The sequence below is a fragment of the Phodopus roborovskii genome, unplaced genomic scaffold (genome assembly GCF_943737965.1).
Source record: "Phodopus roborovskii unplaced genomic scaffold, PHOROB, whole genome shotgun sequence".
NCBI lineage: Eukaryota > Metazoa > Chordata > Mammalia > Rodentia > Cricetidae > Phodopus > Phodopus roborovskii.
In genome coordinates, this window is record NW_026125397.1 from 18,466,233 (window position 1) to 18,493,298 (window position 27,066).

The 27,066-nt window shown below is 42.7% G+C and overlaps 1 protein-coding gene across 1 annotated transcript in view; it reads left to right on the forward strand.

Annotated features, from left to right (window-relative positions):
• Window positions 1–27,066, forward strand: part of Ros1 (ROS proto-oncogene 1, receptor tyrosine kinase) — a 100,343-nt gene that overhangs the window by 14,801 nt on the left and 58,476 nt on the right. The window contains exons 6-21 of the mRNA XM_051175318.1: window positions 378–526; window positions 1,723–1,861; window positions 5,345–5,546; window positions 6,180–6,256; window positions 7,263–7,385; window positions 8,684–8,868; window positions 9,928–10,025; window positions 12,808–13,304; window positions 14,908–15,120; window positions 16,204–16,314; window positions 17,396–17,574; window positions 18,444–18,635; window positions 22,550–22,650; window positions 23,742–23,959; window positions 24,685–24,845; window positions 25,202–25,346. Of these exons, the coding sequence (XP_051031275.1) occupies window positions 378–526; window positions 1,723–1,861; window positions 5,345–5,546; window positions 6,180–6,256; window positions 7,263–7,385; window positions 8,684–8,868; window positions 9,928–10,025; window positions 12,808–13,304; window positions 14,908–15,120; window positions 16,204–16,314; window positions 17,396–17,574; window positions 18,444–18,635; window positions 22,550–22,650; window positions 23,742–23,959; window positions 24,685–24,845; window positions 25,202–25,346 (2,790 nt within the window). The remainder of the gene's footprint in view (window positions 1–377; window positions 527–1,722; window positions 1,862–5,344; window positions 5,547–6,179; window positions 6,257–7,262; window positions 7,386–8,683; window positions 8,869–9,927; window positions 10,026–12,807; window positions 13,305–14,907; window positions 15,121–16,203; window positions 16,315–17,395; window positions 17,575–18,443; window positions 18,636–22,549; window positions 22,651–23,741; window positions 23,960–24,684; window positions 24,846–25,201; window positions 25,347–27,066) is intronic.

Sequence of the window (27,066 nt, forward strand, 5' to 3'; positions counted from 1 at the left end):
CCTGGGCTTGATCCCCAGTATCGAATAAAGCCGGCTTTACTCTGTAACCCACCCTGCCTTCTACACTAAGAAATGATATTGTCAGGACCTGCAGTAATAGTAGAATTTGAAAAATGCCTTGGGGTTCCATGCCCTGGATGCTTCTACTGTGCTGCAGACATGGTTTTGGCATCTTCTCCCATTGCCTGTAAGGAAGTGGGACCCGAGAGAAGGCTGGTTAGTCTCAGAGCGCCATGTTGCCCACCTGTGATACAAAGAGAAGACTACTTCGAATGTAATTCATTGCTCAGGTGTGTTATTTAGCAGACAGGGTATAGACAAAACAGTCATGCCCATCATCGGATGGAATAGTGACGGAAATGTGGTTCCCTCCCCAGAAAGCACGGAGTTTCCTACAGCACCCTTTGCGTCTTCCATTGGAAGTCACAATGTGACATTACGATGGAACCCTGCCAATATCTCTGGGGTGAAATACATCATCCAGTGGAAATATGACCAGCTTCCAGGAAGCTGGACTTACACGGAGGTATGCAAAGCTATTTTCTTATCTAAACAAAGACATTTTGTCCCCCGAATTATTCAAAGCTCCAAGATACCCTGCCCCTCTTATCTACAGTTTCGTTTTCCAAAGTTTCAGTCACCCATGCTCAAATATTATTTATAGTTTTCAAACACAGAAGCATTTAAGAAATAAAAGATTGAAGCCAGCTGTGGTGGTACAGGGCTATAATCTCATTACTTGGTGGGCTAGGGCAGGAGGATTCTGAATTTGAGGCCAGTGCTGGCTATATAGGAAGTCCTAGGCTAGCATGAACTACAAAATAAACCCTGCTTGAAAACCAAATCAAACCAAACCAAACCAAACCAAGCCAAGCCAAGCCAAGCCAAGCCAAGCCAAGCCAAGCCAAACCCACCAATGGTACCACCACCACTAAAACGGAGTGGAGGTTTTAAGTCACATGATTCTGAGGAGCATGATGAAGCATCAAGTGATCTTGCTCTAGCTCAATGGAAGGCCATCCTTTGGTTCAATGTACCCACACCATGTACACTAATCATCCATTAGACAGCCTCTACTGAGGTTATTGGGTTGACTGTCACAGGATGGCATCATGGTGCTTATATGTCAGATGTGATACTATCTGAGGTTTCAAGCTTCCACTGGGGGTTTGGGGAATATCTCCTGTGGATATTGAAAATGACTTGTTGACATTAATGCATTCTAGCATGGAGCACAGTGGCTGGATTAAGTGAACGTTAATCTCTGCTACTCTGGAAACCCTTTATGCCACATGTACACCATGATGATGCCATCGGCACAGCATCATACAACCATTCATGCTCTTTAGCTGCACCATCCTCTGAAGTGATTCCAGCTAGTGGGAAGGGCAGGAGGGAGAGTCTTGAAGGGGTTTGTTCTAATTTAGAAGAGCAGGTTTTAGTAGCCTTTCAGGATGGTCCCTTTCAGGAAAGCACGAGCAAGTTCAGGAAAAAAAAAATAGCCCATTGTACGAAGTACAGTAACATGCGACAATTAAAGTAAACCCTAGAGGTAAGTACCTGAAGGGGAGAATAGTGTGAGTGACGCTGACTGTCGTCCGGAAGGTCATTTCCTGGTGTGTGGCACATGCAGCAGGACCCGGGCAGTCCCATCTGCAGTCTGTGTCTCAGTGGGTCGTAGTGGTTGGACAAATGCTGATCTTTGCTCCCTCTTGGCTCTAGACTGTGCCCAAGCTCTCCTACGTGGTGGAACCCCTGCATCCGTTCACTGAGTATGTTTTCCGAGTGGTTTGGATCTTCACAGCCCAGCTGCATCTTTATTCCCCCCCAAGTCCAAGTTACAGGACTCACCCTTATGGAGGTAGGCGTGCAGATGCCATTTGGGGAGTAAGGACATTATTTCGATGTTTTGGTTGAATTTGTTTTTGTTGTAAGCGATGAAAGAAATTGATTTCTTCGGTATTCCGTTTAGTCTTTGAGCCCTTAATTGTGTGCCAGGTAATGTTCACAATTCCTCAGTGATCAAGATTATGAGCCCTGTTCTTGTCAAACCTACATGTGGGAGAGGGGAAACATGGTCACTCGTGAACACATAAATAAGGGGTGCTGGCTAGTTGCTTGACACAAACTAGAGTCACTAAGCACCTGAACTGAAGACCTGGTTACATTAGATTGGCCCATGGAAACATTTTCTTGATTAATGATTGATGTGGGAGGGCCCAGCCTTCTGTGGATGATGCCATTCCTTGGCAGGTTGTTCTGGTTGTGCAAGAAAGAGGTTTGAGCAAGCCAAAGGGAGCAAACCAGTATGTAGCGTTCCTTCATGGTTCATGCTTTACTGTGGTTCACACCTCAGGTTTCTGCCTTGGGTCCCTGCCCTGACTCTTTCATGATGGACACAATTGTAAGCCAGAACAACCATTCTTTATTCAAATATGTTTGGTCAAGATGTTTTTACCACAACCCTGACTCAGACAGAAATCGATACTAGAGAGTTGACAATTGCTGTGACAGATCCGGCCATGTTTTCAGAAAGGTTCTGGAAGGAGCTAGAACTTGGGGCTATTGAGTGTTCAGAGCTCAGTGGGCTGTTCCGTGGGAGCTTGGAGGATGAGAGTGTTGAGAGAGATACAGATAAAACAGGTCTAGCTTGTGAGATTTCAGAGGGAAGCAAAGACTCTATAGGAGCTCATTTTGAGACATTCTGAATCAAGAATTTGTGGCTCTGGCCCCTGGAGCAGAAGAATTGGTTTTGATGAGCACGAGACAAAAGAGAGACTTTTGCCCTTGGGACCATTGATTCTGGTCCCCGGAGCTGAGACATTAGTGGTGATGAAGACGAGATTGTCGCTGCTGGGGTGAAATCTTCTGAACAGTGTTTCTTCAGGGTCAGCACAAACGATGGTACGGAGGCCGCCAAGGCTGTACCTCATCCTTGCAGCCAGACTTGGAAATGTGTAAGAGTATTCTAGGGGATGGCATGATGAAGGCCATGGAGAGCAACTGAGGTTTGGCACTTTGTAAGGCCAGGGGACACCTCTGGTGAAAGTTAGACTTGTGGTAGATGCCCTAGGTTGGAAGGGGCAAGGAGAGATGTTGAGTCTTGGCTTCACGTGGCAGGAGCAGAGTCCCTGACGGAGAGCCCAGGCTATTAGTGAAAGTTCAGCCCAGTTGCAGCAGAGCCCCTAATATTTTGAGGATGTCAGTGCCGTGGAAAGACCATTGGGGGCGGCAGCATCTGTGGAGTAAGGAGGTGTGACACGAGAAGACAAGCTGTGTGACTGCAGGGGGCAGAGAGGGAGAAGTGGGCAGGTCGTTTTGCAGTCTAGAAGACTGTGAGTGAGACCCAGACACCAAGCACTTGACATTTTACAGGGTTGAACTTTGGTTGTGTTTGATTTGATTGTGACTATGCCCTGGCTCTTCCATCCTGGTGTAAGAAAATATTTAATCCCCTGCCCCCCCCCAGGAACCCACAGTTATGAGACACTAGTTATTTTAGAAAGACTTTGAACTTTAAAATAGACTTTTTGTTTGTTTGTTTTTATGAGATAGGGTCTTTCTATGTGTCACTTTCCTGGACCTCTCTAAGTAGACAAGGCTGGCCTTGATCTCATAGAGATCCACCTGCCAATTGAACAATCAACCCACTTAAGGGACAGCTTGAATTTGCAGAGCAGACATTTGTAGCCTGTCTCTCTCCATCCTGCCAGCTCCCAAATAATGACACAGAGACTTCTTATTAATTACGAACGCTTGGCCTTAGCTCAAGCTTGTTTCTAACTAGCTCTTAAAACTTAAATTAACCCATTTCTGTTCATCTGTGTGCTGCCATGTCGATCGTGGCTGTTACCTCCCCTCCTGCACGTCCTGCTCCCTCCGAGTCTAGCTGGTTATACTCCTTTTTTCTCTCTTCTGAGACCTCTCTGTCCCCAGAAGTCTCACCTAACCTCTTCCTGCCTTGCTATTAGTCACCCAGCTCTTTATTAAACCCACCATGGTGACGCATCCTCACACAGTGTAAAGGAATATTCTGCAACAGACATTGCTGCCTTTTGTTAAGTTTGTTAGCCGTGGAAAGATAGGGAGGCTGCACCGCATCTTTCAGGGTCACAATTACTATCTCTGTCCAGTTGAGCACCACAGTGAAATGGCTACTGCCGAGGGGCAGGCCCACATCTTCTCGTAGAGGAAGGAAGAGTTTGAGAAAGGGTTATTTACTAATGATTCCTGGGTGGTAGCTGTGGCGCCAGAAAACAGGGCAGTTGTACAAAGAAGTCAATGCAAAGAAGAAAAAGCGGCATAGGCATAAGGGATGCCTGAGGGTGGGACCCATTTTTGGGTGGCTGGGGTGGGGTCAGAACAGGACTCTCTGAGAAGGCTTTGAATGACTTAAGACAAGAATCTGTGCAAATATTCAGGAGTGAGTTTTCCAGGTAGAAGGAAGAGTAGAGACAAAGGATTGATAGCAGCGGTGAGCTCAGTGTGTCTGGGAAGTGCCCAAGGCGATTGGAAGGTACTGAGCTTGATGGAGAAGGAGATTAGATAGGGCAGGTATGCCGGGTCCCAGCCACACAAGAGTGTAGACTCTAAACTTGATGAGAAACACTGTAATCAGAGGCACTGACAAGCACTTAAGGGAGGTCAGGCAGAGCAGGGAGATGTTATTTCTAGAATGAAATTCCAAAGGCATTTGTCCAGAGGAACTCTCTGTCTCTCTTTCTCTCTGTCTCCCTCTCTCTGTCTCTCTGTCTTGGTCTCTCTCTCTCTCTGTCTCCCTCTCCCTCCCTCCCTCCCTCCGTCTCTCTCTCTCTGGGGACTTTGGAGGGCTGTGAAGGAGGCATCGTCAGGATTGTCAGGGCAGATAGTTATGCTAGTGAGGTACATCATTCTAATTCCTATGTATCCAAAGTCATGTCTTCATCCAGAACCAGCTAGGCCACAGCTCAGAGAGTAAAGAGCCCCAGGACCTGTGGCGGTGAGCTGCTGTTAATCATTGACTCTCCTGCAGACTCTCTTCTCTTGTGCATTCTTGTCTTCTAATGTACCTCCTCCGCACTGTTCACTTAGGTCTCCAGAGGTTTTTGGCAGCTCTTTGTCTAGAATATAGGTCCGATTCGAGTCTCCAGTAATCAATGTTATTTCCTAAGGCAAGAAGGAGGAAGATGCCAGAGTCTTGGTAGGGCTTAGGACTTAGCTACCAGCCCTCTGCGACATTTTCAGTATTAATCAGAAGATTTTATGTCTGTCAACCTTGGAAGCATCCCCCCTCCCCCATCATCCTATTCTAACTGCACAGAAATGTGCACTTTTTACACTCACCATGTTTTCTTTATCCCTCCAGTTCCGGAAACCTCGCCTTTCATCATGAAAATCGAAAGTTCAAGTCCCGATACTGTGGAAGTCAGCTGGGCCCCGCCCCACTTCCCAGGTGGACCTATTTTGGGTTATAATTTAAGGCTGATCAGTAAAAATCAAAAGTTAGATTCAGGGACACAGAGAACAAGTTTCCAGTTTTATTCCACTCTTCCTAACGCCACCTACAGGTAAGGGTTAAACGGTACAGGGAGAAATGACACCAGCATTAACCCAGGCTTGATGATTATCCAAGAAATCTGCTTAAAAATCAGTTAGGTGTATTTAGAGACGTGCCACTGACTCCATTCCATTGTGTTGAAGCTGTACCTTTTCTCAAATTTTCACGTGTGTGACATCACACCATCCTTAAGCAGAAATATTTTTCAGTATATTAAAGGATCCTTATAGATGTGAGGCAATAATAACCTAAGTGTCATGGCTGTAATTTGTTTATTTAAATCGAACATGGAAAAGTTAGGGTGGTAAAATCCTGTTAGTGGTGTTTTATTGATTAACCACGGGGGATTATTTTGTTATGGTTTGCTCCTCTGGCATTTACTAAGTGTTCTTTCAGAAAGGGGAGAAATGGTCATGTAGATAGCAGAGTTTGGCTTTGGACCTCAGTGACCCTGGACTGTTCTGTGGGGAATGCAAACAAGGATGTGATTGATGGTCGCCTCAGTGCTGAGCAGAGACACTGAGTAACTGGATCTATGCGCCGCCACACCATCCTTTAAATAGAATCTCTGTTGCTCCTATATTAATCTCATGTTCATAACATGCCATGTGAAACTCATCTCTCCACATTGTTTTCGGAATAGGTTTTCCATTGCAGCAGTAAATGAAGTTGGTGAGGGTCCAGAAGCAGAATCTGTAATTACCACTCCATCTCTAGCAGGTATGGCCTAGCCTTTTCCTTTTTGTTACCAGGGGATAAAGGTTGACTGTGGTAAAGGACAGAGTTAAGTGGCCATCTAGTAGACCTCAAGAGCCCTCCTCTTTATGCAGTTTTTCTTTTCCTTTTTTAATTGAAATTAGAAACAAGATTTTTTTTAACATGTCATCTTTATGCATTTTTTGGACCTGATAATTTTTAATTTTAAATAATTCTACATATTTGACAAGTAGAAAGTTCGATAGGCATTTGATATTAATGTTTTGAGGCTTAAAAATAGAATGAAAAAACTTTGCATTTTAAGAAAGGTGGCTTTACCAAATTCTTGGTTTTAGTTCAAATCACTAGATATGATTATTTACATTTGCAAATATAAGAGTTATACATACACTTTCCTATCCGAGACTTTAGGAAAAGAGAGGTATTATTATCAGGCATGAAATATGTCCAAAGGGAAAGCTAAATAGAGTAGATTAAGGTAGCTATGTGATTATTGCATACCATCCATTAGTTGTCTTGAAAGTGTCCATCACTCATGGACCTTACAACACTTTCACAGAAACAGGGTATCAGAGTTCTGTAGCCATTAAATATATTTTTCTTAAGAATTGTTTTCCTGCTTGGAAGGGAGAGAAGTGAAGGCAACGCCTTCAAGCTATCTTGTGGTAAGTAATGCCCAGCTTTGGTTGTGGCTGGATTACATCTATTAAGGAAATTCTTCTGTCTGGGGATAATGACCTAACTTCCATTGGAACAAGGATGTTGCAATGGCATACTACATCACGTGATATGTTCTCAGTGCTACTTATTGCCATCGTATTTCCTACCCCCAAACACGGATTTATGGGGTTATGTCACAGATGCAATACCTCTAAGTAACATCAGAAAATGGAATCAGTCTTAAAAAAAAAAAAAACAAAAACGCTATCTCTCTTGTGCTAAAGTACTGAAACCTTTTGTGTTGCTATAAGTATGGCTGGTCAGTCTGCCTGTAAATTATGTTTTCCAGTTCAAGAAGAAGAACAATGGCTCTTTTTATCCAGAAAAACATCTCTAAGAAAGAGGTCCTTAAAGTACTTAGTAGATGAGGCGCAGTGCCTGTGGTCAGATACCATACATCATAACATTACAGGTCAGTCTAACAGAGGCATGTCTCTTCACTGTAAAAGGAAATACTTGCAATTTCTGGATGGAAACTTCTAGAAGAGAGGAATATTAAAAATTGTTCTTGGATGCCAGTGCTACAGGAGTCCCATAGATCCACAAACATTACAGGACATTGCCAATGCTCTTCGTCACCCTCCAGAACTTGATGGAAGACGCTGTTTCTGAAGACACCTATCCATTAGTCAGAACATGGAGAAATAAATCACTGGGTAATGACCCGGAAGCTTTATCCTCGTTGGTAGCTTTCCTGTGCTGAAATGTGCTATGCACACTACAGGGTGTCTATAAGTGATATGACTAAGCAGTTGTACATCTGAACTCACAGTGGCTATGACCAAATGCACAAGACCTGTGCAAGATCAAGCCGGACAAATCCAGAATGGATAGAGAAGGGTACATGAACTCCTCAATCTGAATGAGGAGCCATCGCCAACTGATAGCTGCTGGGAGATGGCGAGTCAGGTTTTTTTTTTTTTTTTTTTAAATAATTTATTTTTATTTTATGTGCGTTGGCATTTTGGCTGATGTATGTCTGTGTGAGGGTGTCAGATCTTGGAGTTACAGACAGTTGTGAGCTGCCATATGGGTACTGGGAATTGAACTGTGGTTCCCCCCAACCCCCCAGTGCTCTTAACCTTTGAGCCTTGTCTCCAGCCCCAAGAGACACTTTCCTTCAATGACCCCTGAGAGGCTGGCTACCCATATTCTTAAAAGGCCCAATACCCATGCATGTACTAGTACATGGGGACTCAGAGGGCTTGAAAAATGAATACACGAAATTAGGAAGGAATAGTGGTTGGGGTAGAGGAGGAATTGGAGGGGAGGGAATGGGGGATGGATTTAACCAAAAACATTTATGAAACTTTTATATTCAAAAATGCTTTTGTGTTTGAGGATGTAGCCCAAGGCTAGGCCGTGAGCTTAAACATGTCTGAGGCTCTGGAGTCTTTTCAGTACTAAACAAACAACCAGACAACAAACCCACTTCGTCCCCATTTTTCCCCAGTGTTTCTAGAATTTAGTCTCTTGAATATTTGTAGACTATACTATTGTAAAAATTTTTAGTGTTTTTTGTATGTTATTAAAATACCCAACATATTTGCACATATAAGCTATGTGTACTAGAAGAATTCAGAAGAATATTTTTAAATTATAAGAACTTTATTTGATTTTATCAAACACTAAAGACAAAGTTACTTCAGTCAGAGTTTTTATGTCCTGTGGACATGTAACCACATGTATACACTTGCTTGGCTCTTCTAGGGATAGCTGTCGATGTCCAGCAGCAAGTGGTTTATTTCTCAGAAGGAACTTTTATATGGATGAAGAAGGCAGCCAACATGTCTGATATGTCTGATCTGAGAACTTTTTACAGAGGCTCAGGTGTCATCTCCTCTATCTCCATAGATTGGCTTTACCGGAGGATGTATTTCATCATGGATAAAATGGTTAGTCTGAGTGAACATTGCTAGCTGTCAATATTAGCATGCATGTTTGGTGGTAAACACAATTCCATCTCACTGACTGCTTACTTCAGATACTAGATTGGTAAGGAATCATGGATCTAGTTTTCAAGAAGGTCTAGCTTTGACCTAGTGTGAGCCAGTTCTGATCTATCATTAAGCCACTGTTATTTTTAGTTTTTTTTCCCCAATGGTTGCAAGTTTTTGTTAATGATAATTTATCTGCTTTAAGAAAGCTCTCATATTTGTGGTATCACTGTGTCAGACTGTCCATTGTGAGCAAAGTCCTCTGCAAGCATCTTTATATAGTAACCTGGATTTATTTTAATAGGTCTCTGGAATCTTTGAGAATATACAATCTTCCTGTGTTTCAAGTTTTCATTTTATAAGTGCATGTTTATTGCAATGAACAAAGGCTACCACCCCACCTGAACCTTAGAAACTTGTAAACAGCACAAATTTTAAAACAGTTCGGTAGCTGGGCGTTGGTGGAGCACAGCTTTAATCCCAGCACTGGTGAGGTAGAGGCAGGTGGATCTCTGTGAGTTCAGGGCCAGCCTGGTCTACAGAGCAAGTTCCAGGACAGGCTCCAAAGCAATAGAGAGAAACCCTGTATCCAAAACCCAAAAACCAACAAACCAAACGAACCAAGCAAACAAACAACTCTCCCAAAACAACTGGGTACCTCCATAAACCAATCAGCCAACCAAGTAACAAACAAAAAAAAATTATACTTACCTATTAATGGTACTAATAGAAATATAAACATATTAGGACATAAAACAAAAAGTTCTTGTTTTTCCAGGCTGAGCATTTCTGTATAGCCCAGGCTGGCCGTTATTCATGATCGTGAAGCCTCAGACTCCTCAGCCCTGTGACTATAGATGTGCACCAATGAAATTACCCATTAAGTGCTCTTCTTCTTGTGTGTTTTGTAAAGCCCATCGTGATTGCGACAATTCCAAGTACTGAACTGTTCAGCAAATACTTGTTGCCAAGATGAATGGAGGCATTAATCCTATTGGTATATTTTTGGTTTTCTAGGTATATGTTTGTGACTTAGAAAACTGCTCAAATTTTGAGGAAATTACTCCATTATCTATTATTGCACCTCGAAAAGTCGTGGTTGATTCTTACAATGGGTAAGTAAGTGTTAGCTTTGTAAATACGGATTCTCTTCCATTGGCAAAAATCCATGTAAAGCTTGATTGTCAGGGCAGCACTACAACACCGGATGAGACCAACTGAATGTCTCATTTCAGGTCAATTTAATTAAAATTGCTTTGGTATGTGATTGCTTCCTCTTCTACAGTAAACTATAGTTACATGGAAATGGCCTTTTGTTAGAGACATTGGGACCATGATTCTAGTCCAATACGCGACACGGCTTTACAATGGGAATCACAATGTAACTGCTCCTCCCTTCTGTGGCCACCCTGAGAAGCTAATTCATCATCTGCCTCTGGCTGAGCCATTCAGCTCCTTTCATCTTCTAGCCTGACTCTTACACGTTCAACAGGCTAGTTTAACAAGTAAGCTGCCAGCATCCACCCTTATGGGATAGTATTTGGTGATTAAGAACAAGTACACACCTCAATTGCAAGACTGCTTTTCCTGATGGGAAAAATGAACACACACACACACACACACACACACACACACAAACACACACACACACGAACCTCATTTGAGCTCAGCTGGGCTGAGCAGTTGCAGAGTGGAATGAATGAAGGTATTTTGTATATGTTAAATGTTCATGAATGTGTTTTGGCAAAAACATAGAAAGCTATTCTTCAGATTATTGGTCTTAAATTTGACCCAAACCCAATGAAGTCTTTACTAATAAGCATGTTCAATGTGGGTAAGATTAAACATTTTTCTTTGCTGTAGAGATAAATTTGCTTTCATTTTTAACTGTATTTATTTATTATGTATACACTGTTGGCCTGAACTCCAGAAGAGGGCACCAGATCTCATTATAGATGGCTATGAGCCACCATGTGGTTGCTAGGAATTGAACTCAGGACCTCTGGAAGAGCAGCCAGTGCTCTTAACCTCTAAGCCATCTCTCCAGCCCTAAAATTTAGAAATTTCTCTCTCTGTGTGTGAACACATGCCATGACAAGCACGTAGAAGTGACAGGGCACATGTGTAAAGGTCAGAGGACAATGTCCAGTGTTAGTCACCCCCCCCCTCCAGTGAGTTTACGACATGTCTCCTTTTTACTGTTCACCAGCTTAGCAGGCTTGTGGGCTTCCGGGTGGCATCAAGACTCTTGGTCCCACCTTGCCTTAGGAGCATGAGCATGCTCTTGCACCCGGATTTACTTGGGTTCTGGTTATCCAAGCAAGAGTCCTTGTATAGAAAGCAATTCATTTACTGAACAATCTCTCTAGCCTCAATAATTTGTTTTCATTTTTGGTTTGAATTTCTGAACTATAGAAACTTTTTGAGCTCAGGCTGGTCTTAAACTCACTAAGTAGTTGAGGATGACCTTGGAACTGCCTTTGTCTCCCAAGTTTTGGGATTACATATGTGTTCGATGATGCCTAGTTTTATGAGGTACTGGGAAACCTAGCCCTTTGTGCATGCTAGGCAAGCAATTTACTAACTGAACCACATCTCTAACCCAAATTATAGATTTATGAAATGAAACGAAACAAAACAAACAAATAAAACCCATAAGCCCTGTGGACTTTCTAGATATTTTCAAATAAAAAAATTTTGAGACAGGTTCTCTATGTAATCCTGGCTGGGGCTGGTACTCACTGTGTAGACCGGGTTGATCTTGAGCTCACTGAGATCTATCTGCCTCTGCCTCCTAAGTGCTGAGATTAAAGGCCACCATCTTCAGTTCTTCTATTGACTTCTTTCTCTTTATAGCTGGGTAGTACTACTAAGCAGCTTTGGCCACTTGATTGCAAAATGAAACATATATAATTATGATTATAATTGCCTGGCTTACTTATAGGTAGATATTGTTAAAAGTTTAGATGACTCCAGATACAAAGTAATTTAGCTAATTATAGCAAATTACAAACAGCTTAAATGTTTTGTTTCTTCTGTTTTTCATTCTCAATGTAAGAGGAAATTTATTGACAGAATTTGACTTAAGAATTTGTATATTTTAGAGGAAACATATTTAGGAATTCATGGTGTGTGTGTGTGTGGTGTGCGTGTGTATGTGTGTGTGGTGTGTGTGCGTGTGTGTGGTGTGTGCGTGTGTATGTGTGTGTGTGTGGTGTGTGTGTGTGAGTGAGTGTGTGTGTGGTGTGTGTGTGTGTGTGTGTGGTGTGTGCGTGTGTATGTGTGTGGTGTGTGCGTGTGTATGTGTGTGGTGTGTGTGTGTTCTTGTCTGTCCCTGCACTCGTAGTGACTAGGGTCAAAGCTGAGTGCCTTTATCATACTCCATGGTTTTTGAGATAGGATTACTCACTGAACCCACAGCTCAGCATTTTCTGACAGCCTTGCTTGCCAATGAGCCTTAAGATTTGCCTCCCCAGTCCCACAGGAGTAATGGTGTGCATATCCGTGCCTGGTCTTACATGGATTCTGGGATCCACACTCAGGTCCTCATGCTAATCTGAGAAGGGCTTTCCTCACGTGGCCACCTCCCTAGCCCTAACTATGTGCTTTGTACATAATATGCTTTCCTGTGAAATCTTTAAAGATACTTTTTAGTCTTAACTCTGATACCTCAAAAAGCCCTTTATAAGAATTATACACAATACAGGGTGGCGTTTTCAACCTTCTAACTTCTATCTGTCATCAGCTGGGCATAGTTCTAGCTTTGACCTCTTTCTCACTCCTGGAAGTCCTGGGATGCACGGTACTGATGTGTAGCAGGCTAAAGCAACTGGCCCAGAAGGTCAGGCAGTTGACCTTGCGCTGACTTACACCTGCCTCCTTTGGTCCATCTGCCAGGTATGTCTTTTATCTCCTGAGAGATGGCATTTACAGAGTCAGCCTCCCTTTGCCATCTGGCAGGCACACCGAAGCCGTGCGCGTTGTGGAGAGTGACGCGTTAAAGGCCTTTGCGGTAAAGCCACAGTCCAAGCGAATCATTTACTTCAATGACACCATGCAAGTCTTCATGTCCACGTTTCTGGATGGCTCGGCTTTCCATCGGGTGCTGCCTTGGGTACCCCTTAAGGACGTGAGGAGCTTCGCTTGCGAAAACAATGACTTCCTCATCACAGACGGCAAGGCCATTTTCCAGCAGGACTCTCTGTCTTTCAATGAGTTCATCGTGGGGTGTGACCTGAGTCACATAGAAGAATTTGGGTTTGGTAACTTGGTCATCTTTGGCTCATCCATCCAGCCGTATCCTCTGCCAGGCCATCCGCAGGAGCTGTCAGTGCTGTTTGGTTCTCAAGAGGCCCTAGTGCAATGGAAGCCTCCTGCTCTCGCCATAGGAGCCAGTAAGTGTACTGTGCTCAGGGTGACTCCTGGCCATCTAGAAGGGAGAGAGACACATCCATGGCTCAGTATAGAGATTCACTTTGGGGAGTCTGCATGTAGTCTTCAGCCAGGAGCAACTACTTAGCTCAAACAGTGTTTTTTTTTTTTACATTTGTCTTGCATTTATTATTAGCCTTGTAATAGGAGGGTCTTTATATTGTATTGGTAGATCCCAACAGAATAGTGCAGCCATTTTTGGACATCTGTTATGAGCTATACTGACTTTCTTAGTCTGAATGACATCGAGTCAGGAGGATAACACAGTTGGGCTGGGGGTGGGGCTTGAATGAAAGTCAGCAATCCCCTGCAGCTTCCTGGGCTTGACTCTCCATCTCTGGACAGACAGAGCTCACATGGTAGGAAGCAAGTGGGCTCTGGAGCTTTTTACTAGAAGAAGGGCAAGCGATTTCAGTCTGGGGACAGACGGTCTCTGTCACAGCAGCCTGACTCTGTGTTGCTGTGGAAGTAGCTGCAGACCAGGTGGAAATGGATAGTTGACGCTGTGCTTTACTATAGCTTTCCAAACAGAAGCAGTGGGCAGCTTCCCTGTGGATCACTTTCTTGCTAGCCTCTGATCCATCATTAGGCATCAATAGTTAATAAACTTGGACAATTGTTACTTTATGACACACTGATCATGCTTATTTGCATAAAAAAAACCCAACAGCTGAGAATGAGGGCTGGAGATGTAGCTCAGTTGACTGAGTGCTTGCCTAGCATGCACCAAGCCCTGAGTTCGATCACCAGCAGTGCACACATTGGACAGGCAGTGGATGCCTGTAATCTCAGTACTCAAGAGGCAGAGGCACAGTGGTTAGCAGTTCAAGGTCATTCTCAGCTATGTAAGAAGTTGAGGCTAGCCTTGGTTACATGAAGACGCCCTCCCCTCCCCCTCTCTCACATACACATTGAGAATGAATTGGCAGCTCCCCCAAGTTGATTTGACTCCTGGTAATTAAGTTGGAAATTAATTTTTTTTATTAAGAACCTGGTTATACCTACTAGTGTAATAGAGAACCCCTCTAACATGATATAGAGTCTACCTGGGTGACAGTCTACCTGGGCATAGAGGCACAGACTTCTGATCTCAGCACTTGAGAGATTACGGCAGGCACATTTTAAATTCAAGGCAAGCCTGGCTATATAGTGAAATCCCAACTTTTTTTTTTTTGTGTGTGTGTGTGTGTTTCAAGACTGTATTTCTCTGTTCTAGAACTTACTCTGTAGACCAGGTTGGCCTCAAACTTATGGAGATCACCTGCCTCTGCCTCCCAAGTGCTAGGATTAAAGGCGCCCACCATCACTTGACCAACTAAAAATGTTCTAAAAGTATACCCTCACAGCTTTACTTGTTGGAAATTCTTTCTCCTTCAATAGTGCTAAGAGAGTGACATGGGAGGTATGGGCACTGCTGTTGCCTTCCCATCAGACTGACCCTGTTAGTAGAGTAAGCATGACTGCTAATTACTCTTCATTTGAGATGGGTTACCCATCAATTTCTGAGACTCTCTTCATCTGCCCTTGCAGTGTCATCCAGGTTAATGACATTATTTAACTTTTTAGGTCCTTCTGCCTGGCAGAACTGGACTTATGAGGTGAAAGTTTCCACCCAAGACCTTCCTAAAGTCACTCACGTTTTCTCTAACCTAAGTGGGACCATGCTTAATGTACTCGACCTGCAGAGTGCTACAAAATACACGGTTTCTGTGAGAGCGAGTTCTCCTAAAGGCCCAGGGCCCTGGTCAGACCCCTCAGTGGGTACCACCCTGGTACCAGGTAAGACTACGATCTGGGTTGGGGAGTGAGTCTAACAAGGAGAGCCTTAGCCGGAGTGGCCTATACAAGTCCTCACTCCAAGTGTTATAAAGAGATAAGAATGAGGTGTGATGACCCCTTGAAGGCGAATTTTTAATCTGAGATTAGGGAATCATACAAATCACCGTGGATATTTATGTGTCTTTCCTGATGCCTTATACACATCAAGACATATTTGAAGAACTATACTTTTCTTCTTCACTGATTTCTTCTCAGTTTATTAAGACATAATATTTCTCACCTCTGAAGGTCTTAGAGAAAGAAGTTGAGGGGTCTGTGAGTGATAATGAATTTCATCATCTTGGCTCAAAGCAATTGAAGGACAACAGCACCATTTGTATAGTTGTTATCACCACTACTTCTGGGCTTTTAGAACCTAGCAAACAGTAACTGTAAGTAGTGAGGATGGTTGTGTGGACAGACCAGCAGTTCTCAACCTGTGGGTTGTGACCACTTCAGGGTTAAACAACCCTTTCACAGGGCCAGATATCCTTTGTATTATGTATTTACATTATGATTCATAACAGTAGCAAAATTACAGGTATGAAGTAGCAACAAAAATGTTATGGTTGGGGGTCACCGCAGCATGAGGAACTGTATTAAAGGGTCACAGCATTTGGAAGGTTGACAGCCACTGTGACAGACTGTGGCATGTCCATGAGTGTCTGGCATGGCATGTTAGACACTTAATGGTGGCAGCATCCCTCTTCATATTCAATTTCAAATATTTGCACAAAACTCAGAAGGACCTTTAACTGGATAGACGGTTCTACTACACAAATGCCAATTGCTTATCTTATTCTATAATATTTTTCAAAATGTTGATGTTTTAAAGAGTATGCATTAGTTGGGCATGTAGGCACACAGGCTTTAATCCCAGCACTTGGGAAGCAGAGGCAAGCAAGTTTGATGCTATGAGTTTGATGCTAGCCTGGTCTACACAGAGAGTTCTAGACCATTGAGTATGACACACTGAGACACTGCCTTACAAAAGTATGCTTTGTGTGACACTCCTTACTAATTCCCTTTTCTTTTACCACATAGCTACTGAGCCACCATTCATCATGGCTGTGAAGGAAGATGGGCTTTGGAGCAAACCACTCAGTAGCTTTGGCCCAGGAGAGTTCCTGTCCTCTGATGTAGGAAACGTGTCAGGTAGATACTGTCACTCAACCAGTTGTAGGTTCCTATTCAGTGTCTTGCCAGGTGACTTGGCCAAAGGAAAAACCAAGTTCTAGCTACCAGGGCTACCAGGAAGGGGAAATTCTGCCAATGTTGTTGTTAAGAAAGCATCTGCCCTTAGGTAGGGATGTTATTTATTACACAAAATGTGTGGTTATTCATTGTGTCCACTTCAGAAGGTCTTTGGTTGATGCTCATGAGCTTTAATTTATCATTTTGTCCTTCCACAGCCTCCTGTCTTTTTCTGCTGAGATAGCTTGTCTATGATTTATGGTGACTTTGGTGTACAATTGAAGCAGGAAGGTTGCTACCTATCATTTTAGACAGAGTGTCAGGAAGAACTGTCCACCAGGAGGACTGTGAGGTTGCGACTGGGCACTATTGCTACAAGTGTTCTTCCTAAAGTGGCGGGACAGTCATCTTGCCTGCAGATGACCTCTTCTATATCATCATCATCTACTTATTTTATATTTCGATTCTGTCCTTTAGTCCACGACAGCATTTCCACCCAACAAGGGTGCTGGACTGAGAAGGCTGGTGTGGCACCAGCAGAAAGGGCGTGACCTGGAGTTGGTGGGGAACTTGGCTCCCTGTCTTTGATCTTTGAGGCCTCAGACAGAATAGACAATCTCATGGAATCCAATTCTACTTGCCATCACTGTTTTAGGAGTTCAATTACGTCGCAAAACACCTGGGACAATACCAGGCAGATGCTCTGTATGGATTTGTTCATCTTCCTGGTTCCAGGGCTTGCTTTACTGAAATATTCTGTGTGTGTATGCGTGTGTGTAAGAGTCTCACTATGAAGTCCTGGTTGACCTGATCTTTCTGTATATGTACCGGGCTGGTCTCAAATGTGAAAACTACCTCTGCCTCCCAAGTACTGGGATTAAGGCTTGTACCACCATGACCAGCCCTTACTTAAATATGCTTAAGTTCTCATGAGTAGCTCTGCCAACACTATACTTCACAGGCATCAGTGTGATTGACTCATCCTGCTTCTTTCTACTAGCACACATGACGATAAGTGCTATTTGTTTGTCTTTGTTTTGAGATATGGATTGGTATAACAACAGCCTCTACTACAGTGACACAAAAGGCAATGTTTATGTGCGGCCACTGAATGGAATGGATGCCTCAGAGAATTATCACATACCCAGCATTGCCGGAGCTGGTGCTTTGGCCTTTGAATGGCTGGGTCACTTTCTCTACTGGGCTGGAAAGACGTATGTGGTAAGTCAGAGTCTGATGTCTTGGCTGCTCTAAAGCAATGCCTGCCCACTTCAGTGACTTGCATGGCAAGGAGCCATTTCTCCAATCATGGGAACTAATATTTTCGGTTGTGAGCCTAGCCTTTAATGGCTGAGCCATATCTCCAACCCAGGAACTAATATTTTAAGAATAAAAAAGTACAGTGTCTGGCATGTAACAGGTACTCAATAAGTATAAGAATTAAAATTAGGGAAATTTGTATAAAGAGGAGCAAGGAGAAGGTTCCTCCTCCATGAAGACATGCATATCCCTTTCAGTCTAAGAAGATTTTCTCTCCTTTTTTTTTTTTTTTTTTTTTTTTTTTGGTATTTATGGGGATGAAGACAGTCTTGTGGCATGTACATGTTGGACAATGCTCTCCCATTGAGCTGCATTCCAGCTCCCAACCAAATACCGAGAATGTCACTGAACATGGTGGTACACGCCTTCAATCACAGCCCAGATACCACCCCAGAGCCGGATGGATCTCTGAGTTCAAGGGCAGTCTGGTCTGAGATCTAGGCCAGCCATGACTATGTAGAGAGATCCTGAAAAAAAAAATAAGGCATCCATGGGCATTTTGACTGAATATATAATTAGGAATAGTGAATGTTTTGACTCAGTTTACCTCTCTTAGACATGAAAAGACAATGAAAGTTCTATTGAGGCAGGTGCTGTATCTGTTTTGTCATTTCCCAAGGTTTAGCCCAATACCCAGCAACCACAGAGTGCTGATAGATATTTGTGTTTGAATGAGTAAATGAACATATAAATGAGTGAAGGACTACACCATCCAGAAATAATTATAATATTTGAAAATAGTTATTTGGCAATGCTGTCATGTTTTCTAGATCCAAAGGCAGTCTGTGTTGACAGGACGCACTGACATTGTTGCTCATGTGAAGTTGTTGGTCAATGACATGGCTGTGGACTCAGTTGGTGGCTATCTGTACTGGACTACACTCTACTCCGTTGAGAGCACCAGACTGAATGGAGAAAGTTCTCTCACACTGCAGGCTCAGCCCTGGCTGTCTGGAAAAAAGGTGACAAGATAAGAATGCCATTATTTAATGATGCTAAATGCTGCCATTCTTTAGTAGTGACAATACTGCCCCTACTTACTCTAGTTAAGGTAAATTTCTAAGGGAAATGCTCTTAGAGTAAGATCACTGTATGACCAGTGTTTCTGTAAACCTTATTTGGTGGTCAGAACTATTTTCTTATTTCAAACATAATACGGAGATTTCTGTAGTTTGCCTTATTCTGAGTGGGTTCGCATTTGGTCAGTTTTTAATGTTAATACATGTATATAATGCATTCACATTACCCCCTCCCTCTCATTTCCCTCCCAACCCGATTAGTCCTACTGTCCCTACCAGCCTCTTAGATTCACAACGTGGCTTTTGCTCTGTGACTGATTTAGTTTAACCAGGACCGTCTGTGTGATCCCTGGATTGGAACTCTGCACCAGGGCCAAGTAGGGTCGCCAGTGGATGCACAACCGAAGTCAATGTTCCTTCTCTTCCTGAGTCTATGGTTGCAAACAGTTCAGCAGTGAGGGGCAGGGCCCCCGAGCTTCTGCTCCATCCACGCCTGACTTGATGGGACCATTCTTGCGTGGACTGAGTGTAGGCTTCATTAACCGCAGGGGTTCATGACTCCAGTGCTGTGTCTCACCCGGAGGATGCCATCTGTAGCCCTTTACTCTCCCTTCTGGCCCTTGTGTTCTTCCCATTTATATTCTTCAGTGTTACCTGAGGCTTAGAGGCGATCATAGATATATATCTTGTAGAAGACTGAGTGCTCATCTACAACTTATTCTAAGCCCTTTGACATTCAGGTGTCTCTCTACATTTGCCATTGCTAATTGGAAAGAAGCTTCTGTGTTAAGGTTGAAAGCTGCCATTATTTATAGTTAAGAATATAAATATTTAGAAGGCAATTTGATACTATCTCAATTAAGCTAAACAACAGAATTAATTTCCTCCCCTCGAGCCTATTAATTCCCTTGATATGGATTTTAACTAGGTTTTCAGTACTGGGCACAGATTCCCTCCCGTGGAGTAGGCCTCAAATGCAGTCATAGAGTTGATTACCCCCCTGCCCTATAATAGAAGTATCACTATTGCACAAGCTGTTTGGCAGGTTTCTCTTGTACTTACTAGGTTTCAAAGGAGGTAAGACTGTTAATGCCTTTCCCCTAAGCAGCGCTGCAAAAACCCTTCCTGGACTGTGAAAGCCAGCTGTCAAGGAGAAAGCTGCTAGCTTAGTTCCAGTTTGATTTTCCCGTTCATGCAGCGAAGATGTGTGTTACCTTCAGCAGCGGGGTCTTATCCTTGAGCTTTCTTCACCTTACTTTTTGAGACTAAGTTTCCTCAGTGAACCTAGAGTTCATCAATTTGGCTAGGCTGGCTGGCCAATGAACTCCAGGGATTGACCTGCTTCTGTTAACCTAGCACTGGGCAGATCTCTACAGCTTAGTACCTTTCCTTCGTGCAAGTGTGCATTTATCACAGACGCAAGCTGCTTCCAGTCAGCAGACGTAAGAAAACACCATCACCTAGTTATCTGTAGAAAGACACAATTATTATATGATGAAGAAAAGAGATGCATCCAACATTATTATTAATCGTTACTATTTTTCTATTTGACAAAGTCAAATTAGAACATTAAACTTCAGTATAAGGGTTTCAGTTTGGGTCAGACTACACTAGATACGATGATGGTTACAGCGATCTAGGCGATCTAGGCAACACCTTAAAAGCTAAAGCTCTATCTAGACGACAGGGCACTGTGGACAGAGGAATGAGATTGGCTGAACACCTGGGAGGTACTTATGGTTGGATACTTTGTTGTATTTGGGCAAAAAGCCTTGTCAAATCTCTTGTTAAAACAGAGATAGTTAATTTGTGGTTTAGGAAGCTCTAGTGCATTTGATTGTAAGTAAGCAAATGAAGAGCTGAAACAGGACCCAGGACCTGAAGAAAAGCCAGGCATGGAGGTGTTCAGCTGTAACCCAGCACTGGGGCGGGGGCAGGGGCGGAGGGCACAGACAGGAGGACCCTGGGGCTTGTTGGCCAGCCACTGTAGACAGAGGATGAGCTCCAGGTGCAGTGAGAGGCTCCGTTTCAAAAAATAGGGTAGAGAAATCCTGGTGGTGGTGGCACACACCAATAATCCCAGCACTCGGGAGGCAGAGGCTGGTGGATCTCTGTTCTGTGAGTTAGAGGCTAGCGTGCTTCAGAGTGAGTTTCAGGACAGGCAGAGTTACACAGAGAAACCCTGTCTCAAAAACCAAACCAAACCAAACCCAACCCAACCCAACCCAACCCAAAAGGAGGAGACTGAAGTAGACAGCAAACATTGACATCTGACCAACATACATACATATGCACACATAATGTACTACACACACACACAACACTGAATAAATAACCAAATAGAACTGACTAGATTTCATGTTAACTGCAAAAAAAAAAAAAAAAAAAAAAAAAAAATAATCAATACAGCCTGAAGCATCAGCAAGTAAAATAAAAACAGGATTAAGATCCAGCTTTTAAAACCTGGAAAGGGCTTTTCCCCTAGAGAAGGAACCAACAGAGTTCTCTGGAGGACAGAGCCCATCTGTGATTACCTGACAGGTGAAAGGTCTTAGAGCAATGGTGATTCTTTTGTAGTAGAGCCAACTGCCAGGAAGGTTTTTTAGTTCTTGGACTTCTTATTGCACCCTTTCAAATTTTTCAGTGACTCGTGATTTCTCTTTCTCTTTTCCAATTCTTCCCTCCTCTTCCCCACTCCCTCCTGTCCCTTCTTCCTTTTTATTCTCTTTCTGGGATGGAGGACCTTCTCTCCTGGCCATCCAACTCCACTTCCCAAGGATTGGGATCCCAGATGTGTCCCTCCACACCGGGCTGTCATCATTCCCTAGTGCTGCCATCGCTTGTTAAGGGTGCTGTCGCCATTTTAACCCTTTATGATGCCCCTCCTGGAACAAGCAAACAATCTCTCCTCAGAACCCACCTAGACAAACAGATAGGAAACTGAAAGATGGGTTTCAATAAGAAGACAAGGAGTCATAATGGGTGGTTTTTGCATTTTACCTGAAAATGATACTTTATATACATCTGATTGTCCACTTAGAACACTCTGTGTATCCATCTATATAAACTGTGTCAGAATGCTTTTGGATTCAGTCAACAGAAAATACATTAATTATTCTTTTGGCGTTGAGTAGAGTCTCACATAGCTAGGCTAGCCTTCAGTTCCCTATGTAGGTGAGGCTGGCCTTGAACTCCTGCTCTTCTGACAAACACCTCCACTTTCTAGATGCTGGGGTTACAGCTTTGTGTGACCAGGTGGTATCCTGGGATTATATGGGGGGAGGTTCATAATAGGGGATCATAATAGGATAGGATGATGCCTATCCTATCATGACAAAACCTCAGAATTCTTAGAGGACAACTGGATAAGCAACAGCAGAACTCATTTTCCTGTGTGGCTAAAGAGCCTAAAGTTACAGCCAGCATTAGGCAAGGCTTGATACAAATTCCATTTCAAACTGAGCAGCTCTGGAGTGGGTTGGGAATTCTATTCTTCAGAAGTTTGGGGTGCTGCCCAGCTGAGAAGCCCACTTCAGTTACCATCAGAAATACCTGTGTAAAACGGAATAACTGGTATTCCCACCTTTTGAAGAATTTCAGGAAATCTTTGCACATTTCCATAAAATATAGTTACATGATTTTGATATTTCGTGAAGGTAAAAATCCTCAAAGAGAAACATATAGCTGGAGTCTGACCTACCAAGGTGTGTTTTAGATCTGTGGTTGATTCACTTTCTTTTTATTTTTGCAGCATGAGGGATTGAACGAGTGTTTTCCAGCATGCTAAGCAAGGACTCTTCTCGAACGGAGCTATTTGCTCAGGCCTGGTTCATTTTCTTTCCTTATTTTCTGTTTAGGTTATTGCCCTGACATTAGACCTTAGTGATGGGCTCCTGTATTGGCTGGTGCAGGACAATCAGTGTATTCACCTGTACACAGCTGTTCTTCGAGGACGGAGGTAAGATGACTTCTGGAAGGCTTGAAGAGTGCCTTGCCTTTCCTAATATGTCTTTTTATTTCCCAAGAGAGCCCCGGTGAAAGGGGGTCAACTTCATCTCCACACAGATTTTTTTTTGGTATTGTTATGCTCATGTTTTATATGGGGTTAAATGAGAAGTTAAGTTATTTGTATGCAGACCTACCTACTGCTGAAGTATCAACCTATATCATTAGAAAATTCATTAGTCCGCAGAGGGTGTATGGGCACAATCAAACAGGCATGTAGACTTTTCTTGTTGGTTTCATGTGAACTGATTTCAGGGGAGCAGGTTGAGTGAAGCTATTAGGTAGACCAGAAGGATGCCCTCCCTGGTTACCTATGTTAACAACACAGTTACTTTGTGTCTCTATGGATTGGGTCTAGAGGCTACTACCCTGGGGGTAAGTGGAGCTTTCTGTCTTAGGTAAACACCCATAAAGTCTTTGGTTTTTGGCTTTTTTTTTTTTTTTTACATCACCTTGAATAGGTTTTCTTTTGTAAAAAGTTACACTGTGCTCGAACCCTAACTCTGTCTCCAGTGTTGTGTTGCTGAATGTCCTTGGTGGTCCCCAGCACTCATGCGCCATCAGTGTGCCATCTTTGAGCCTTTTGCAGGGATGACAAATCGATGCCATTTTTGTGGCTTTCTTTCTGGATGATTGCTTTATCTCTAAGGCCCGGAAGAACCTGGCGCTAGGTTTTAATTCTGCACCTGCAAGTGGAGCGCAAGGCGAAATCAGATGTGAGCTCTGGAGTGCAGGGATGAGAATGAAGGTTGTGGCATCAGTGTCACCCAAAGCACGAGGATATGTTCAAGCCCGAAACGTCTATATTCTTACAATTGCTGTATTATGTTAAGAAGAAAATTTGGTTTAAGCTTAGTAATTTAATAACATTTAAAAAATTTAATATGAAAGTAAAAACATTGAAAATTGTTGATGCAAATAAATTTATGTTGTTCACATGTTCACAGACACACGTATTTATTTAGGAGCACATAATTTGGTGAGTCTAGTACCTACCCGACCTCCCCAAACTCCACATGCCCACTCACTGGCTTTATGTTTTAGCAGTGCTGGGGACTCTACCATCACAGAATTTGCAGCCTGGAGTACTTCTGAAATTTCCCAGAATGCACTGATGTACTACAGTGGTCGACTGTTCTGGATCAATGGCTTTAGGATTATTACAGCACAGGAAATAGGTCAGAGAACCAGTGTGTCTGTTTCGGAGCCAGCAAAATTTAATCAATTCACGATTATACAGACATCCCTAAAGCCTCTGCCAGGTACAGCATTTTATCCATTCCAACTCACTTTTATGTTTCATATAGAAATACATACATATATACACATAGATACATATACATACACATATATATCTATATATATGAAGCAATATACACATACACACACATAGACAAGCACGCACACACACACACACACACACACAGTTTTTTCACGACAGGGTTTCTCTGTGTAACCTGGTCATCTTGGAACTCACTCTGTGGATTGGAACTCACTCTGTGGACCAAGCTAGCCTTGAACTCAGAGATTCGCCTGACTCTGTCTCCTGAGTGCTGGGGTTAAAGACGTGCACCACCATCACACAGCTTTCAGTAGATATTTTGACAGATACTCTCCCTCTTTTAACATACTTCTTAAGAAGAAAAATATTAGTGGTTCTTTTGATTTATTTATAGCAAATTTAATCTTACCTCAAATATATATCCTGCAAAAATTAAAGGTATTTTTCAAGGTATTTTAAAAGGAAAGGAAAAAAATGGCATTTGTATGTTTAGAGTCAAGGTCTCATGTAGTCAAGATGGACCTCGGAATCATTTTATCATTGAAATTGCCCTTGAACTTCTGGTCCCTCTGCCTCTGACTTCTGGTGGGATTACAAGCATGCATCACCACATCTGGTTCTAATTGTAATTATTTGCAGTTTCTGCTGGGTTTCCATGAGTCTGTCTCTAGCTTTCTTGCTGTTTCTTTCTTTTTCATTCCACAGGGAACTTTTCCTCTACTCCCAAGGTTATCCCAGATTCTGTTCAGGAGTCTTCATTTCGGATTCAAGGACACACTTCAAATTTCCAAATCCTATGGAATGAGCCCCCTCCGGTGGACTGGGGCATAGTTTTCTACAGCGTGGAATTGAGCACTCAGTCTAAGGTATGTTGCTGGCCCAGTACCATTTCCCAGAGGCATGTCCTCATTGTGCCAACAGTGTGTGCACACATGTGATTTATACATTTAGCCAAACACATCTTTTTGGTTTCATAGCATTTGGTTACTAACCAGATGCCTGAGAACACTTACACAGATGTCTTTGCTTTGTGCTAATTGTGATGTGGGATGCAGTTTAACTGGCTTATCCAAAGCCATATCAAAAACAATTATCAACGTTTGCATCTCTAAGATTTTAAGTCTTGATTTTAGGAGCAAACCAAAATTCAGAAATTTTAGTTAATTCTGAGTGCAAAAGTCAATACTTTTTCCTCTAAAAATGTTTTGTGCTTATATTTTAGTTCCTGGCTATTGAACAACAGTCTTTACCCATGTTTACTGTGGAAGGGCTGGAACCTTATGGCTTATTTAATCTTTCTGTCACTCCATACACTTACTGGGGAAAGGGCCAAAAGACATCTCTATCACTTCGTGCACCTGAGTCAGGTAAAAAACAAATCGCTTTGTAAACAATAATAAGATGCAGAGTCATACTTGGTCTAGAACGGATAGTTAATAATAGTTAAAATAACTTTCAGTTTGATATGTAGATTCAACACGCTTTCAATGACTTCTTAAAGATTAGAATAGTATCACCAAAATAAGCCTATAAGTATAGTCCCAAAGACGAATATTTGAAAGGCCAAGAACTATTTTTGTTCCACTGTAGTGATATTTAAGAGGCAAAAACACGTTTCAGCTGATTGCAAAGATGGCTCAGCAGTTAAGAGCACTGGCTGCTCTTCCAGAGGTCCTGAGTTCAATTCCCAGCAACCACATGATGGCTCACAGCCATCTACAATGGGATCTGGTGCCCTCTTCTGGCCTGCAGGGACTCACATAGATAGAACACTGTGTATATAATACATAAGTAAAATTTAAACAAATAAACAAAAACCCAAACAAACGCGTTTCGGGGAGTCTGTAAAACATCTCATCGGGTGAATGGGCTCTGCAGGGCAGCAGGTATTGTGTTAACAATGCTGCACCCAGTGTTCTGGGTGTCCAGATTTTATGCTTCTTGGAAACATATTTGAAAAAGAACAGCAGGCTTACCCTCACAGGTGTACAAAGCATGTTTACAGACATCACACTGTTATTCGATGCTTCTTATCTACCGCTGCTGGATCCCCACACAAATCTGAGCTGTTGTGGTCTTAGCTATGGAAATGAGAAAGGAAGCCCAGAGTGGCTCATGTGAAATAGTTGCTAAGTGGCAAGAGCATAATCCAGTTTCTACTGGAGTTTCCGAGAGCTCATTGAGTTATCTTTGCAAACATTGGTAAATGATAGCATCGTATGAATTTCACTTCTATGAACTTCCAATAGAGCAGGTGGTAGGTGATAGCTCAGTAAACACAGTTCCACTCAGCAGTGTGGCAGGAACGTGGTAGAAAGTGGACATGTTCTGCCTCAGTGGCATTTGGATCCAGGTGTGCTCTGAGACTGTCTCGGGCTTCCAGCTTTGGTGGGCAGTTCCGTGGAAATGAATTTGAACTGTATCCCTCAGGGGATCCCCTTAGAGCCCATAGTAAACATCTGATAGACATTCGGAACCATGGAAGAATAATGGATTTGGCCCATACCTCAGAATATTTTTTTTAAAGATTTTTTTTTTATATATACAGTGTTCTGTCTGCATGTATGCCTGTATACCAGAAGAGGGCACCAGATCTCATTGTAGATGGTGTGAGCCATCATGTGGCTGCTGGGAATTGAACTTAGGACCTCTGAAAGAGCAGCCAGTGCTCTTAACCTCTAAGGCATCTCTCCAGCTTACCTCAGAATATTTGTAACATAGCAAACAATATCCAAGCTAACCAATTTTTAGTAAGCACTTATTACATACCACTTCAATACTAGATATGGGGATGTCTTAAATAAGGATAGTGTTTTTTTCCTTTTTTCAAAAAATGGAGTCCATAAAAGAGTTTGGAAATGAAACACATCTGCTTCTAATATAATAGAAATGAGGACATGATAACTGAATTCAGTAGCATGACCTATAGTGTCCAATAATGCTATAAAATCTTCAGCTTTGTCAAGATACTGCAAGCATTCCTAGAAGAGGAAGAGCAGAAACTTTGGCTGGATTGTGAGAGATGGAGTAAGAAGAGATAGATATATCTTAGTCATTGTCCATTGTTATCATAGCAGGGAACATGGT